Below are 15,244 nucleotides of genomic sequence, written 5' to 3'. Positions count from 1 at the left end.
GAAGGCTGGGGATCGGGGCCTGTGTCTGTGGGGGTCCGGGTCTTGTCGGTGGGGGACTGTCTGTGGAAGGCTGGGGATCGGGTCCGGGTCTTGTCGGTGGGGGACTGTCTGTGGAAGGCTGGGGATCGGGGCCTGTGTCTGTGGGGGTCCGGGTCTTGTCGGTGGGGGACTGTCTGTGGAAGGTTGGGGATCGGGGCCTGTGTCTGTGGGGGTCCGGGTCTTGTCGGTGGGGGACTGTCTGTGGAAGGCTGGGGATCGGGGCCTGTGTCTGTGGGGGGTCCGGGCCTTGTCGGTGGGGACTGTCTGTGGAAGGCTGGGGATCGGGGCCTGTGTCTGTGGGGGTCCGGGTCTTGTCGGTGGGGGACTGTCTGTGGAAGGCTGGGGATCGGGTCCGGGTCTTGTCGGTGGGGGACTGTCTGTGGAAGGCTGGGGATCGGGGCCTGTGTCTGTGGCGGTCTGGGTCTTGTCGGTGGGGACTGTCTGTGGAAGGCTGGGGATCGGGGCCTGTCTGTGGAGGTTCGGTGGGGGTCCGGGTCTTGTCGGTGGGGACTGTCTGTGGAAGGCTGGGGACCGGGGCCTGTGTCTGTGGGGGTCCGGGTCTTGTCGGTGGGGGACTGTCTGTGGAAGGCTGGGGATCGGGGCCTGTGTCTGTGGGGGTCCGGGTCTTGTCGGTGGGGGACTGTCTGTGGAAGGCTGGGGATCGGGTCCGGGTCTTGTCGGTGGGGACTGTCTGTGGAAGGCTGGGGATCAGGGCCTGTGTCTGTGGGGGTCCGGGTCTTGTCGGTGGGGACTGTCTGTGGAAGGCTGGGGATCGGGGCCTGTCTGTGGAGGTTCGGTGGGGGTCCGGGTCTTGTCGGTGGGGACTGTCTGTGGAAGGCTGGGGATCAGGGCCTGTGTCTGTGGGGGTCCGGGTCTTGTCGGTGGGGACTGTCTGTGGAAGGCTGGGGATCGGGGCCTGTCTGTGGAGGTTCGGTGGGGGTCCGGGTCTTGTCGGTGGGGACTGTATGTGGAAGGCTGGGGACCGGGGCCTGTGTCTGTGGGGGTCCGGGTCTTGTCGGTGGGGGACTGTCTGTGGAAGGCTGGGGATCGGGGCCTGTGTCTGTAGGGGTCCGGGTCTTGTCGGTGGGGGACTGTCTGTGGAAGGCTGGGAATCGGGTCCGGGTCTTGTCGGTGGGGGACTGTCTGTGGAAGGCTGGGGATCTGTGTCTGTGGGGGTTCGGGTCTTGTCGGTGGGGGACTGTCTGTGGAAGGCTGGGGATCGGGGCCTGTGTCTGTGGAGGTCCGGGTCTTGTCGGTGGGGACTGTCTGTGGTAGGCTGGGGATCGGGGCCTGTGTCTGTGGGGGTCCGGGTCTTGTCGGTGGGGGACTGTCTGTGGAAGGCTGGGGATCGGGGCCTGTGTCTGTGGGGGTCCCGATCTTGTCGGTGGGGACTGTCTGTGGAAGGCTGGGGATCAGGGCCTGTGTCTGTGGAGGTCCAGTGGGGGATCCGGGTCTTGTCGGTGGGGGACTGTCTGTGGAAGGCTGGGGACCGGGGCCTGTGTCTGTGGCGGTCCGGTGGGGCCCCGGGTTTTGCAAGCTGTTTTTGGGTCTTCACAGGCCATATAAGATGCTGCGTCTGCTTCCTCTGTACAGGGAGGAGTCCTAGAGATAACAGCACGATCCCTGAGGAGCAGATGCCACGACCGAGGGTCCCGGGGCTATGGGGGTCTCCGTAGTGAGCGGTCAGTAATTACAGGGGTAATATGGTGGCGTTCACTCCACATTGGCAGCTGCCACAACTTTTTTTTTTGCCTAATTCTGGCCGGTAACGACCCCAGATCTTACTACACATGACCCCAAGCCCCGGGGGCAGCCGCTGCTGGACTTGTAGTTCTCGGCTCAGGGTACCGATGAGGACGCGATCTGACAATGTGGGATCATGGTGCAGTCTGCGGAGGGTGTCTGACCACTCACCCGACCCTATAGTATGGGGTCAGCACTGTGCTGTATGTAGGGCAGAGGTCAGGCAGTACAGGGGTCACCTCATCCAGAACAACATCGGCGGGGGTCTCTGTCTCGTGTTCCTCCTACGCTCCAATGACATCTTGATAGAGAATGTACAGTGTGAGCTCCGATGGGGATAGTGGTCTGTTCAGCGCTGCGGAATATGATGGTGCTGTACAATGTGATCCCGTCCGTGGAGGTTCGGGCGCAGATCAGCGGTGGGCAAATATTGCACTCTGATGTAGCAGAGCTTCTGGCTGCCGCCCCCAGCTCCTCCGCCCGCCCTCAGCCCCTCCTGCCCCCCGGCTCCTCTGCCTGCCCTCAGCTCCTCCTTCCCCCCGGCTCCTCCACCCGCCCTCAGCCCCTCCTCCTGCCCCCGCCTTCCCTGCCTGCCCTCAGCTCCTGCCCCCCGACTCCTCCGCCCGCCCTCAGCCCCTCCTCCTGCCCCCGACTCCTCCGCCCGCCCTCAGCCCCTCCTCCTGCCCCCCGACTCCTCTGCCTGCCCTCAGCTCCTCCTGGCCCCCAGCTCCTCCGCCCGCCCTCAGCCCCTCCTCCTGCCCCCCGGCTCCTCTGCCTGCCCTCAGCTCCTCCTGCCCCCTGGCTCCTCCGCCCGCCCTCAGCCCCTCCTCCTGCCCCCCGGCTCCTCTGCCTGCCCTCAGCTCCTCCTGCCCCCCGACTCCTCAAGCTGCCCTCAGCCCCTCCTCCTGCCCCCGCCTCCCCTGCCTGCCCTCAGCCCCTCCTGCCCGCCCGACTCCTCTGCCCGCCCTCAGCCCCTCCTCCTGCCCCTTGGCTCCTCTGCCTGCCCTCAGCTCCTCCTGCCCCCTGGCTCCTCCGCCCGCCCTCAGCCCCTCCTCCTGCCCCCCGCCTCCTCTGCCTGCCCTCAGCTCCTCCTGCCCCCCGGCACCTCTGCCCGCCCTTAGCTCCTGCCCCCCGGCTCCTCCGCCCGCCCTCAGCTCCTCCTGCCCCCCGGCTCCTCCGCCCGCCCTCAGCTCCTCCTGCCCCCCGACTCCTCTGCCCGCCCTCAGCCCCTCCTCCTGCCCCCCGACTCCTCTACCTGCCCTCAGCTCCTCCTGCCCCTTGGCTCCTCTGCCTGCCCTCAGCTCCTCCTGCCCCCCGGCTCCTCCGCCCGCCCTCAGCCCCTCCTCCTTCCCCCCGCCTCCTCTGCCTGCCCTCAGCCCCTCCTGCCCACCGACTCCTCCACCCGCCCTCAGCCCCTCCTCCTGCCCCCCCCGGCACCTCTGCCCGCCCTTAACTCCTGCCCTCCGGCTCCTCCACCCGCCCTCAGCTGCTCCGGCTCCTCCGCCCGCACTCAGCCCCTCCTGCCCCCCGCCTAAGCCTGCCCTCAGCTCCTCCTGCCCCCCAGCTCCTCCGCCCGCCCCCGACTCCTCTGCCCGCCCTCAGCCCCTCCTGCCCCCCACCTCCTCTGCCTGCCCTCAGCTCCTCCTGCCCCCCGACTCCTCCGCCCGCCCTCAGCTCCTCCTGCCCCCCGGCTCCTCCGCCCGCCCTCAGCCCCTCCTGCCTCCCGACTCCTCCGCCCGCCCTCAGCCCCTCCTCCTGCCCCCCGACTCCTCCGCCCGCCCTCAGCCCCTCCTCCTGCCCCACGACTCCTCCGCCCACCCTCAGCCCCTCCTCCTGCCCCCCGACTCCTCCGCCCGCCCTTAGCCCCTCCTGCCCCCCGGCTCCTCCGCCCGCCCTCAGCCCCTCCTCCTGCCCCCCGACTCCTCCGCCCGCCCTCAGCCCCTCCTGCCCCTCCGCCCGCCCTCAGCCCCTCCTCCTGCCCCCCGACTCCTCCGCCCGCCCTCAGCTCCTCCTGCCCCCCGACTCCTCCGTCCGCCCTCAGCTCCTCTGGCTCCTCCGCCCGCCCTCAGCTCCTCCTGCCCCCCGACTCCTCCGCCCGCCCTCAGCTCCTCCGGCTCCTCCTCCCGCCCTCAGCTCCTCCTGCCCTCCGCCAGCCCTCAGCTCCTCCTGCCCCCCGACTCCTCCGCCCGCCCTCAGCTCCTCCGCCCGCCCTCAGCTCCTCCTGCCCCCCGACTCCTCCGCCCACCCTCAGCTCCTCCTGCCCCCCGGCTCCTCCGCCCGCCCTCAGCTCGTCCTGCCCCCCGACTCCTCCGCCCGCCCTCAGCTCCTCCTGCCCCCCGGCTCCTCCGCCCGCCCTCAGCTCGTCCTGCCCCCCGACTCCTCCGCCCGCCCTCAGCTCCTCCGGCTCCTCCTCCCGCCCTCAGCTCCTCCTGCCCTCCGCCCGCCCTCAGCTCCTCCTGCCCCCCGACTCCTCCGCCCACCCTCAGCTCCTCCTGCCCCCCGGCTCCTCCGCCCGCCCTCAGCTCGTCCTGCCCCCCGGCTCCTCCGCCCGCCCTCAGCTCGTCCTGCCCCCCGACTCCTCCGCCCGCCCTCAGCTCCTCCTGCCCCCCGGCTCCTCCGCCCGCCCTCAGCTCCTCCTGCCCCCCGACTCCTCCGCCCGCCCTCAGCTCCTCCTGCCCCCCGGCTCCTCCGCCCGCCCTCAGCTCGTCCTGCCCCCCGACTCCTCCGCCCGCCCTCAGCTCCTCCTGCCCCCCGGCTCCTCCGCCCGCCCTCAGCTCCTCCTGCCCCCCGACTCCTCCGCCCGCCCTCAGCTCCTCCTGCCCTCCGGCTCCTCCTTCCGCCCTCAGCTCCTCCGGCTCCTCCGCCCACCCTCAGCTCCTCCTGCCCCCTGACTCCTCCGCCCGCCCTCAGCTCGTCCTGCCCCCCGACTCCTCCGCCCGCCCTCAGCTCCTCCTGCCCCCCGGCTCCTCCGCCCGCCCTCAGCTCGTCCTGCCCCCCGACTCCTCCGCCCGCCCTCAGCTCCTCCGGCTCCTCCTCCCGCCCTCAGCTCCTCCTGCCCTCCGCCCGCCCTCAGCTCCTCCTGCCCCCCGACTCCTCCGCCCACCCTCAGCTCCTCCTGCCCCCCGGCTCCTCCGCCCGCCCTCAGCTCGTCCTGCCCCCCGACTCCTCCGCCCGCCCTCAGCTCCTCCTGCCCCCCGGCTCCTCCGCCCGCCCTCAGCTCCTCCTGCCCCCCGACTCCTCCGCCCACCCTCAGCTCCTCCTGCCCCCCGACTCCTCCGCCCGCCCTCAGCTCCTCCTGCCCTCCGGCTCCTCATTCCGCCCTCAGCTCCTCCGGCTCCTCCGCCCACCCTCAGCTCCTCCTGCCCCCCGACTCCTCCGCCCGCCCTCAGCTCCTCCTGCCCTCCAGCTCCTCCTTCCGCCCTCAGCTCCTCCGGCTCCTCCGCCCGCCCTCAGCTCCTCCTGCCCCCCGACTCCTCCGCCCGCCCTCAGCTCCTCCTGCTTCCCGGCTCCTCCGCCCGCCCTCAGCTCGTCCTGCCCCCCGACTCCTCCGCCCGCCCTCAGCTCCTCCTGCCCTCCGGCTCCTCCTTCCGCCCTCAGCTCCTCCGGCTCCTCCGCCCACCCTCAGCTCCTCCTGCCCCCTGACTCCTCCGCCCGCCCTCAGCTCGTCCTGCCCCCCGACTCCTCCGCCCGCCCTCAGCTCCTCCTGCCCCCCGGCTCCTCCGCCCGCCCTCAGCTCGTCCTGCCCCCCGACTCCTCCGCCCGCCCTCAGCTCCTCCGGCTCCTCCTCCCGCCCTCAGCTCCTCCTGCCCTCCGCCCGCCCTCAGCTCCTCCTGCCCCCCGACTCCTCCGCCCACCCTCAGCTCCTCCTGCCCCCCGGCTCCTCCGCCCGCCCTCAGCTCGTCCTGCCCCCCGACTCCTCCGCCCGCCCTCAGCTCCTCCTGCCCCCCGGCTCCTCCGCCCGCCCTCAGCTCCTCCTGCCCCCCGACTCCTCCGCCCACCCTCAGCTCCTCCTGCCCCCCGACTCCTCCGCCCGCCCTCAGCTCCTCCTGCCCTCCGGCTCCTCATTCCGCCCTCAGCTCCTCCGGCTCCTCCGCCCACCCTCAGCTCCTCCTGCCCCCCGACTCCTCCGCCCGCCCTCAGCTCCTCCTGCCCTCCAGCTCCTCCTTCCGCCCTCAGCTCCTCCGGCTCCTCCGCCCGCCCTCAGCTCCTCCTGCCCCCCGACTCCTCCGCCCGCCCTCAGCTCCTCCTGCCCCCCGACTCCTCCGCCCGCCTTCAGCTCCTCCTGCCCTCCAGCTCCTCCTTCCGCCCTCAGCTCCTCCGGCTCCTCCGCCCGCCCTCAGCTCCTCCTGCCCCCCGACTCCTCCGCCCGCCCTCAGCTCGTCCTGCCCCCCGACTCCTCCGCCCGCCCTCAGCTCCTCCTGCCCTCCGGCTCCTCCTTCCGCCCTCAGCTCCTCCGGCTCCTCCGCCCACCCTCAGCTCCTCCTGCCCCCCGACTCCTCCGCCCGCCCTCAGCTCCTCCTGCCCCCCGACTCCTCCGCTCGCCCTCAGCTCCTCCTACCCTCCAGCTCCTCCTTCCGCCCTCAGCTCCTCCGGCTCCTCCGCCCGCCCTCAGCTCCTCCTGCCCCCCGACTCCTCCGCCCGCCCTCAGCTCCTCCTGCCCTCCGGCTCCTCCGCCCGCCCTCAGCTCCTCCTGCCCCCCGACTCCTCCGCCCGCCCTCAGCTCCTCCTGCCCTCCGCCCGCCCGCCCTCAGCTCCTCCTGCCCTCCGGCTCCTCCGCCCGCCCTCAGCTCCTCCTGCCCCCCGACTCCTCCGCCCACCCTCAGCTCCTCCTGCCCCCCGGCTCCTCCGCCCGCCCTCAGCTCGTCCTGCCCCCCGACTCCTCCGCCCGCCCTCAGCTCCTCCTGCCCTCCGCCCGCCCTCCGCCCGCCCTCAGCTCCTCCTGCCCTCCGACTTCTCCGCCCGCCCTCAGCTCCTCCTGCCCTCCGACTCCTCCGCCCGCCCTCAGCTCCTCCGCCCGCCCTCAGCTCCTCCGCCCGCCCTCAGCTCCTCCTGCCCCCCGACTCCTCCGCCCGCCCTCAGCTCCTCCTGCCCCCCGACTCCTCCGCCCGCCCTCAGCTCCTCCTGCCCTCCGGCTCCTCCGCCCGCCCTCAGCTCCTCCTGCCCCCCGACTCCTCCGCCCGCCCTCAGCTCCTCCTGCCCTCCGCCCTCCGCCCGCCCTCAGCTCCTCCTGCCCCCCGACTCCTCCGCCCGCCCTCAGCTCCTCCTGCCCCCCCGACTCCTCCGCCCACCCTCAGCTCCTCCTGCCCCCCGACTCCTCCGCCCGCCCTCAGCTCCTCCTGCCCCCCGACTCCTCCGCCCGCCCTCAGCTCCTCCTGCCCCCCGACTCCTCCGCCCGCCCTCAGCTCCTCCTGCCCTCCGGCTCCTCCGCCCGCCCTCAGCTCCTCCTGCCCCCCGACTCCTCCGCCCGCCCTCAGCTCCTCCTGCCCTCCGCCCGCCCTCAGCTCCTCCTGCCCCCCGACTCCTCCGCCCGCCCTCAGCTCCTCCTGCCCCCCGACTCCTCCGCCCGCCCTCAGCTCCTCCTGCCCCCCGACTCCTCCGCCCGCCCTCAGCTCCTCCTGCCCTCCGGCTCCTCCGCCCGCCCTCAGCTCCTCCTGCCCCCCGACTCCTCCGCCCGCCCTCAGCTCCTCCTGCCCTCCGCCCGCCCTCAGCTCCTCCTGCCCCCCGACTCCTCCGCCCGCCCTCAGCTCCTCCTGCCCTCCGCCCTCCGCCCGCCCTCAGCTCCTCCTGCCCCCCGACTCCTCCGCCCGCCCTCAGCTCCTCCTGCCCCCCGACTCCTCCGCCCGCCCTCAGCTCCTCCTGCCCCCCGACTCCTCCGCCCGCCCTCAGCTCCTCCTGCCCTCCGGCTCCTCCGCCCGCCCTCAGCTCCTCCTGCCCCCCGACTCCTCCGCCCGCCCTCAGCTCCTCCTGCCCTCCGCCCTCCGCCCGCCCTCAGCTCCTCCTGCCCCCCGACTCCTCCGCCCGCCCTCAGCTCCTCCTGTCCCCCTTTCTCCTCCGCCCACCCTCAGCTCCTCCGCCCGCCCTCAGCTCTTCTGCCTTCCTCTCCTCTGGCTCGAGCTCTGCATACCTCCTGCATCTCCACCCCAAGGTCCAGCTGCTCCCCAGGTCCGTTTGCCCCCAGCTCGGCCCAGCTCCCACCCTAGCTCCGCCCTCCCTCAGCTCCTCCTCCTGCCCCCTCAGCTCTTCTTTCTCCTACTCCTCCAGCTCCACCTGCCCCCCACCCCAGGTCTGTTCGCCTCTAGCTCAGCCTGGCCCCCACCCCAGGTCCATTCGCCCGGCCTCTCCCAGGCCTGTCCTGCTCCAACTGCCCTCCCCCAGCTCAGCCCACCCCTCCAGGTCCACCACACCCATATATCCTAGATCTGCGCCCCCAGGACAGCCGCCCCCACATCCCCCAGGTCCACCACCCCCATATATCCCAGATCCGCCCACATCCCCCAGGTCCGCTGCCCTTAGCACTGCCGCCATGTTGTATCCTGGCAGAAGCGTAATTATCAATTAAAGAGCCAGAAGGCCCCGAATGAAAAACCTGCAAAATTTTAAAAAAAAAAAGACAAAATACAAATCCATCCCCCCCAGTGGTAAAATCTGACCCTACTTCTCCCACGTGGTAAAAGGACAGAACAACCCCTGACAGTGATCTGTCGGCCAGTGGGTGTGTCCGACTCTTCCCTATTTACGTTTTATTTTTTCGGCTCTGTCGTTGGTTGAGAATTGTGTCTAACTCCGCCCTATTAAACAGTGATGTGATTGGACGGTCAGTAGTACAGGGCGTGTCCGTGTGTCTGTATAAGTAGCTGCTCTCCCGCGCTCTCGCACACTCCGCCATGTCTCTCCGCACGGTGTATGAGTTCTCTGGCCGCCTCCTGTCCGGGGAGCTGGTCGCTTTCTCCCGTTACCGGGGTCAGGTGCTGCTCATCGAGAATGTGGCGTCTCTCTGAGGGACGACTGTCCGGGACTACACGCAGATGAACGGGCTGCAGGCAGAGTACGGCGCCCGGGGGCTGCAGGTCCTGGGCTTTCCCTGCAACCAGTTCGGTCACCAGGTGAGGAGACAACAAGAGCTGCTCCACCTGCACCGGCCGGCAGCGGAGCGCTGCACAGCGTGGGGGTGGGGGGCTGTGTGTATAGTATGGTGGGGGGCTGTGTGTATAGTATTGGGGGCTGTGTATAGTATGGGGGGCCATGGGAGTGGGGGCTGTGTGTATAGTATAGGGGTGGGGGGCTGTGTGTATAGTATGGGGGGGGGCTGTGTGTATAGTATGGGGGGCCATGGGGGTGGGGGCTGTGTGTATAGTATAGGGGTGGGGGGCTGTGTGTATAGTATGGGGGGGGGCTGTGTGTATAGTATGGGGGGCCATGGGGGTGGGGGCTGTGTGTATAGTATAGGGGTGGGGGGCTGTGTGTATAGTATGGGGGGCCATGGGGGTGGGGGCTGTGTGTATAGTATAGGGGTGGGGGGCTGTGTGTATAGTATGGGGGGCTGTGTGTATAGTATGGGGGGGGGCTGTGTGTATAGTATAGGGGTGGGGGCTGTGTGTATAGTATTGGGGGCTGTGTGTATAGTATGGGGGGCTGTGTATAGTATGGGGGGCCATGGGGGTGGGGGCTGTGTGTAGTATGGGGGTGGGGGCTGTGTGTATAGTATAGGGGTGGGGGGCTGTGTATAGTATGGGGGGCCATGGGGGTGGGGGCTGTGTGTATAGTCTAGGGGTGGGGGGCTGTGTGTATAGTATGGGGGGGGGCTGTGTGTATAGTATGGGGGGGGGCTGTGTGTATAGTATGGGGGGGGGGCTGTGTGTATAGTATGGGGGGCCATGGGGGTGGGGGCTGTGTGTATAGTCTAGGGGTGGGGGGCTGTGTGTATAGTATGGGGGGGGGCTGTGTGTATAGTATGGGGGGGGGGCTGTGTGTATAGTATGGGGGGCCATGGGGGTGGGGGCTGTGTGTATAGTATAGGGGTGGGGGGCTGTGTGTATAGTATGGGGGGCTGTGTGTATAGTATGGTGGGGGGCTGTGTGTATAGTATTGGGGGCTGTGTATAGTATGGGGGGCCATGGGAGTGGGGGCTGTGTGTATAGTATAGGGGTGGGGGGCTGTGTGTATAGTATGGGGGGGGGCTGTGTGTATAGTATGGGGGGCCATGGGGGTGGGGGCTGTGTGTATAGTATAGGGGTGGGGGGCTGTGTGTATAGTATGGGGGGGGGCTGTGTGTATAGTATGGGGGGCCATGGGGGTGGGGGCTGTGTGTATAGTATAGGGGTGGGGGGCTGTGTGTATAGTATGGGGGGGGCTGTGTGTATAGTATGGGGGGCCATGGGGGTGGGGGCTGTGTGTATAGTATAGGGGTGGGGGGCTGTGTGTATAGTATGGGGGGCTGTGTGTATAGTATGGGGGGGGGCTGTGTGTATAGTATAGGGGTGGGGGCTGTGTGTATAGTATTGGGGGCTGTGTGTATAGTATGGGGGGCTGTGTATAGTATGGGGGGCCATGGGGGTGGGGGCTGTGTGTAGTATGGGGGTGGGGGCTGTGTGTATAGTATAGGGGTGGGGGGCTGTGTATAGTATGGGGGGCCATGGGGGTGGGGGCTGTGTGTATAGTATTGGGGGCTGTGTATAGTATGGGGGTGGGGGCTGTGTGTATAGTATTGGGGGCTGTGTGTATAGTATGGGGGGCCATGGGGGTGGGGGCTGTGTGTATAGTATGGGGGGCCATGGGGGTGGGGGCTGTGTGTATAGTATGGGGGTGGGGGCTGTGTGTATAGTATAGGGGTGGGGGGCTGTGTGTATGGGGTGGGGGGCTGTGTGTATAGTGTGGGGGGCTGTGTGTATAGTGTGGGGGGCTGTGTGTATAGTGTGGGGGGCTGTGTGTATAGTGTGGGGGGCTGTGTGTATAGTGTGGGGGGCTGTGTGTATAGTGTGGGGGGCTGTGTGTATAGTGTGGGGGGCTGTGTGTATAGTGTGGGGGGCTGTGTGTATAGTGTGGGGGGCTGTGTGTATAGTGTGGGGGGCTGTGTGTATAGTGTGGGGGGCTGTGTGTATAGTGTGGGGGGCTGTGTGTATAGTGTGGGGGGCTGTGTGTATAGTGTGGGGGGCTGTGTGTATAGTGTGGGGGGCTGTGTGTATAGTGTGGGGGGCTGTGTGTATAGTGTGGGGGGCTGTGTGTATAGTGTGGGGGGCTGTGTGTATAGTGTGGGGGGCTGTGTGTATAGTGTGGGGGGCTGTGTGTATAGTGTGGGGGGCTGTGTGTATAGTGTGGGGGGCTGTGTGTATAGTGTGGGGGGCTGTGTGTATAGTGTGGGGGGCTGTGTGTATAGTGTGGGGGGCTGTGTGTATAGTGTGGGGGGCTGTGTGTATAGTGTGGGGGGCTGTGTGTATAGTGTGGGGGGCTGTGTGTATAGTGTGGGGGGCTGTGTGTATAGTGTGGGGGGCTGTGTGTATAGTGTGGGGGGCTGTGTGTATAGTGTGGGGGGCTGTGTGTATAGTGTGGGGGGCTGTGTGTATAGTGTGGGGGGCTGTGTGTATAGTGTGGGGGGCTGTGTGTATAGTGTGGGGGGCTGTGTGTATAGTGTGGGGGGCTGTGTGTATAGTGTGGGGGGCTGTGTGTATAGTGTGGGGGGCTGTGTGTATAGTGTGGGGGGCTGTGTGTATAGTGTGGGGGGCTGTGTGTATAGTGTGGGGGGCTGTGTGTATAGTGTGGGGGGCTGTGTGTATAGTGTGGGGGGCTGTGTGTATAGTGTGGGGGGCTGTGTGTATAGTGTGGGGGGCTGTGTGTATAGTGTGGGGGGCTGTGTGTATAGTGTGGGGGGCTGTGTGTATAGTGTGGGGGGCTGTGTGTATAGTGTGGGGGGCTGTGTGTATAGTGTGGGGGGCTGTGTGTATAGTGTGGGGGGCTGTGTGTATAGTGTGGGGGGCTGTGTGTATAGTGTGGGGGGCTGTGTGTATAGTGTGGGGGGCTGTGTGTATAGTGTGGGGGGCTGTGTGTATAGTGTGGGGGGCTGTGTGTATAGTGTGGGGGGCTGTGTGTATAGTGTGGGGGTGGGGGCTGTGTGTATAGTGTGGGGGGGGGCTGTGTGTATAGTATGGGGGGGGCTGTGTGTGTATAGTATGGGGGGCCATGGGGGTGGGGGCTGTGTGTATAGTATTGGGGGCTGTGTATAGTATGGGGGTGGGGGCTGTGTGTATAGTATGGGGGGCTGTGTGTATAGTATGGGGGGCCATGGGGGTGGGGGCTGTGTGTATAGTATGGGGGGGGCTGTGTGTATAGTATGGGGGCTGTGTGTATAGTATGGGGGGGGCTGTGTGTGTATAGTATGGGGGGCCATGGGGGTGGGGGCTGTGTGTATAGTATTGGGGGCTGTGTATAGTATGGGGGTGGGGGCTGTGTGTATAGTATGGGGGGCTGTGTGTATAGTATGGGGGGCTGTGTGTATAGTATGGGGGGCTGTGTGTATAGTATGGGGGGCTGTGTGTATAGTATGGGGGGGCTGTGTGTATAGTATGGGGGGGCTGTGTATATAGTATGGGGGGCTGTGTGTATAGTATGGGGGGGCTGTGTATAGTATGGGGGGGCTGTGTGTATAGTATGGGGGGCCTGTGTGTATAGTATGGGGGGGCTGTGTATAGTATGGGGGGGCTGTGTGTATAGTATGGGGGGCCATGGGGGTGGGGGCTGTGTGTATAGTGTATGGGGGGGGGCTGTGTGTATAGTGTATGGGGGGGGGGCTGTGTGTATAGTATGGGGGGGGGGCTGTGTGTATAGTATGGGGGGGGGCTGTGTGTATAGTATGGGGGGGGCTGTGTGTATAGTATGGGGGGGGCTGTGTGTATAGTATGGGGGGCTGTGTGTATATTATGGGGGTGGGGGCTGTGTGTATAGTATGGGGGGCTGTGTGTATATTATGGGGGTGGGGGCTGTGTGTATAGTATGGGGGGCTGTGTATATTATGGGGGGCCATGGGGGTGGGGGGGCTGTGTGTATAGTATTGGGGGGCTGTGTGTATAGTATGGGGGGCTGTGGTGTGGGGGTATAGTATGGGGCAATGTGCACACTCAGGGAGGGGGGGTGTATAGTATGGGGGTGATGTGTATAGTATGGGGGGCTGTGGTGTGGGGGTATAGTATGGGGCAATGTGCACACTCAGGGAGGGGGGTGTATATATAGTATGGAAGGTATATATATTATGGGGTAATGCGTAGACTTGGAAGGGTGTGTGAATATATAGTATGGGGTGCACTCTGAAGAGGGGTGTGTGTGTATATATATATAGTATGGGGTGCACTCGGGGGGGGGGGGGTGTATATATATATATATATATATATATATATATATATATATATATATATATAGTATAGGGTGCACTTTGAAGGGGGGTGTGTGTATATATAGTATGGGGTGCAATATGTATTATTGTGGGGGAGTGGCTGGTGAGGCCGGGCTTCTGACCTCGTGTCCCCTCTGACCCGCAGGAGAACACCAGTAACCAGGAGGGGGGTGTGTATATATAGTATGGGGGTATATATAGTATGGGGTGCACTCTGAAGGGGGGTGTGTGTATATATAGTATAGGGTGCAATATGTATTATTGTGGGGGAGTGGCTGGTGAGGCCGGGCTTCTGACCTCGTGTCCCCTCTGACCCGCAGGAGAACACCAGTAACCAGGAGGGGGGTGTGTATATATAGTATGGGGGTATATATAGTATGGGGTGCACTCGGGGGGGGGGGGGGGGGGGGGGGGGGCTGGTGATATGTATTATTGTGGGGGAGTGGCTGGTGAGACTGGGCTTCTGACCTTGTGTCCCCTCTGACCCGCAGAAGAACACCAGTGACCAGGAGGGGTGTGTGTATATATAGTATGGGGGTATATATAGTATGGGGTGCACTCTGAAGGGGGGTGTGTGTATATATAGTATGGGGTGCGATATGTATTATTGTGGAGGAGTGGCTGGTGAGGCCGGGCTTCTGACCTCGTGTCCCCTCTGACCCGCAGGAGAACACCAGTAACCAGGAAGGGGGTGTGTATATATAGTATGAGAGTATATATAGTATGGGGTGCACTCTGAAGGGGGGTGTGTATATATAGTATGGGGTGCATTATGTATTATTGTGGGGGAGTGGCTGGTGAGGCCGGACTTCTGACCTCGTGTCCCCTCTGACCCGCAGAAGAACACTAGTAACCAGGAGGGGTGTGTGTATATATAGTATGGGGTGCACTCTGAAGGGGGGTGTGTGTATATATAGTATGGGGTGCGATATGTATTATTGTGGGGGAGTGGCTGGTGAGGCCGGGCTTCTGACCTCGTGTCCCCTCTGACCCGCAGAAGAACACCAGTAACCAGGAGGGGTGTGTGTATATATAGTATGAGAGTATATATAGTATGGGGTGCACTCTGAAGGGGGGTGTGTGTATATATATATATATGGGGTGCGATATGTATTATTGTGGAGGAGTGGCTGGTGAGGCCGGGCTTCTGACCTCGTGTCCCCTCTGACCCGCAGGAGAACACCAGTAACCAGGAGATCCTGCGCTCGCTGCGCTTCGTGCGCCCGGGGGGAGGTTTTGAGCCGAACTTTGCGCTGTTTGAGAAGTGCTACGTGAACGGCGAGAAGGAGCTGCCCCTGTTCACCTTCCTGAAGACGCAGCTGCCGTACCCCAGTGACGACCCCGTGTCCCTCATGGGTGACCCCCGGAGCATCATCTGGTCGCCGGTGCGCAGGAACGACATCTCCTGGAACTTTGAGAAGTTTCTGATCGGCGCAGACGGGGTCCCGTATAAGAGATACGGCCGGCGCTATGAGACCGCCAACATCCGTGGCGACATTGAGGCGCTGCTGAAGGCCGTTGAGCGGGACGAGAAGATGTAAGCGTGACCGCCGCTCCTGCACGGTTTCTGCAGCTCTGATTCTTCAGCGGTTGCTGCCGACGCCATTGGACGGCCATGGATGACGCTTCTGCTCTAAATCCCAGCAGAGTTGGAGCTGATGGACCTGGGGATGGCCGGTGGGGGGCAGACAGCAGCGGAGGATACGGGGGCGGGAAATGTGCCACAATAAAGAGAATTCTCCGCAAGCCTCCACTGTGATGATTGTGGCCTGCGCACCCCGCGTGCTCACCGCAGCGCCGGCCCCTCTATTGTTGGTCCTGGTATTTGGCAGATGGGTCACAGCAGCCATCGGATTTGTGACCCTGTTCTCTAGTTGCCTCCAGAGCTGCATTCACAATTCTGCTGGTTTTCAGGGTTAACCCTTTCGTGTCTCGGTGGGTGCTGTGCATTATGACGCTCGGTGGTCTTCTCTCTCGTCACTACCACCTGCAGATCCACTGTGTTGGCTGTGTATTCAGGGTGAGGGGAACACCGCCCCCTCCAGGCAGGGGCCACATGGAGGTGAGCAGGGCACAGGCACA

At 65.1% G+C, this 15,244-nt stretch overlaps 1 protein-coding gene across 1 annotated transcript; it reads left to right on the top strand.

Moving 5' to 3' along the window:
• Positions 1-8,632: 8,632 nt before the first annotated feature.
• Positions 8,633-14,908, top strand: GPX1 (glutathione peroxidase 1). The gene is made up of 2 exons (XM_069735961.1): positions 8,633-8,885; positions 14,338-14,908. The coding sequence occupies exons 1-2, from the start codon at positions 8,667-8,669 to the stop codon at positions 14,701-14,703; spliced, it is 585 nt and encodes a 194-aa protein (XP_069592062.1). The 5' UTR covers positions 8,633-8,666; the 3' UTR covers positions 14,704-14,908.
• Positions 14,909-15,244: the final 336 nt, after the last annotated feature.

This window comes from Ranitomeya imitator, chromosome 8 (assembly GCF_032444005.1).
Source record: "Ranitomeya imitator isolate aRanImi1 chromosome 8, aRanImi1.pri, whole genome shotgun sequence".
NCBI classification, from domain to species: domain Eukaryota; kingdom Metazoa; phylum Chordata; class Amphibia; order Anura; family Dendrobatidae; genus Ranitomeya; species Ranitomeya imitator.
This window is presented reverse-complemented; position numbering and strand designations above follow the sequence as displayed.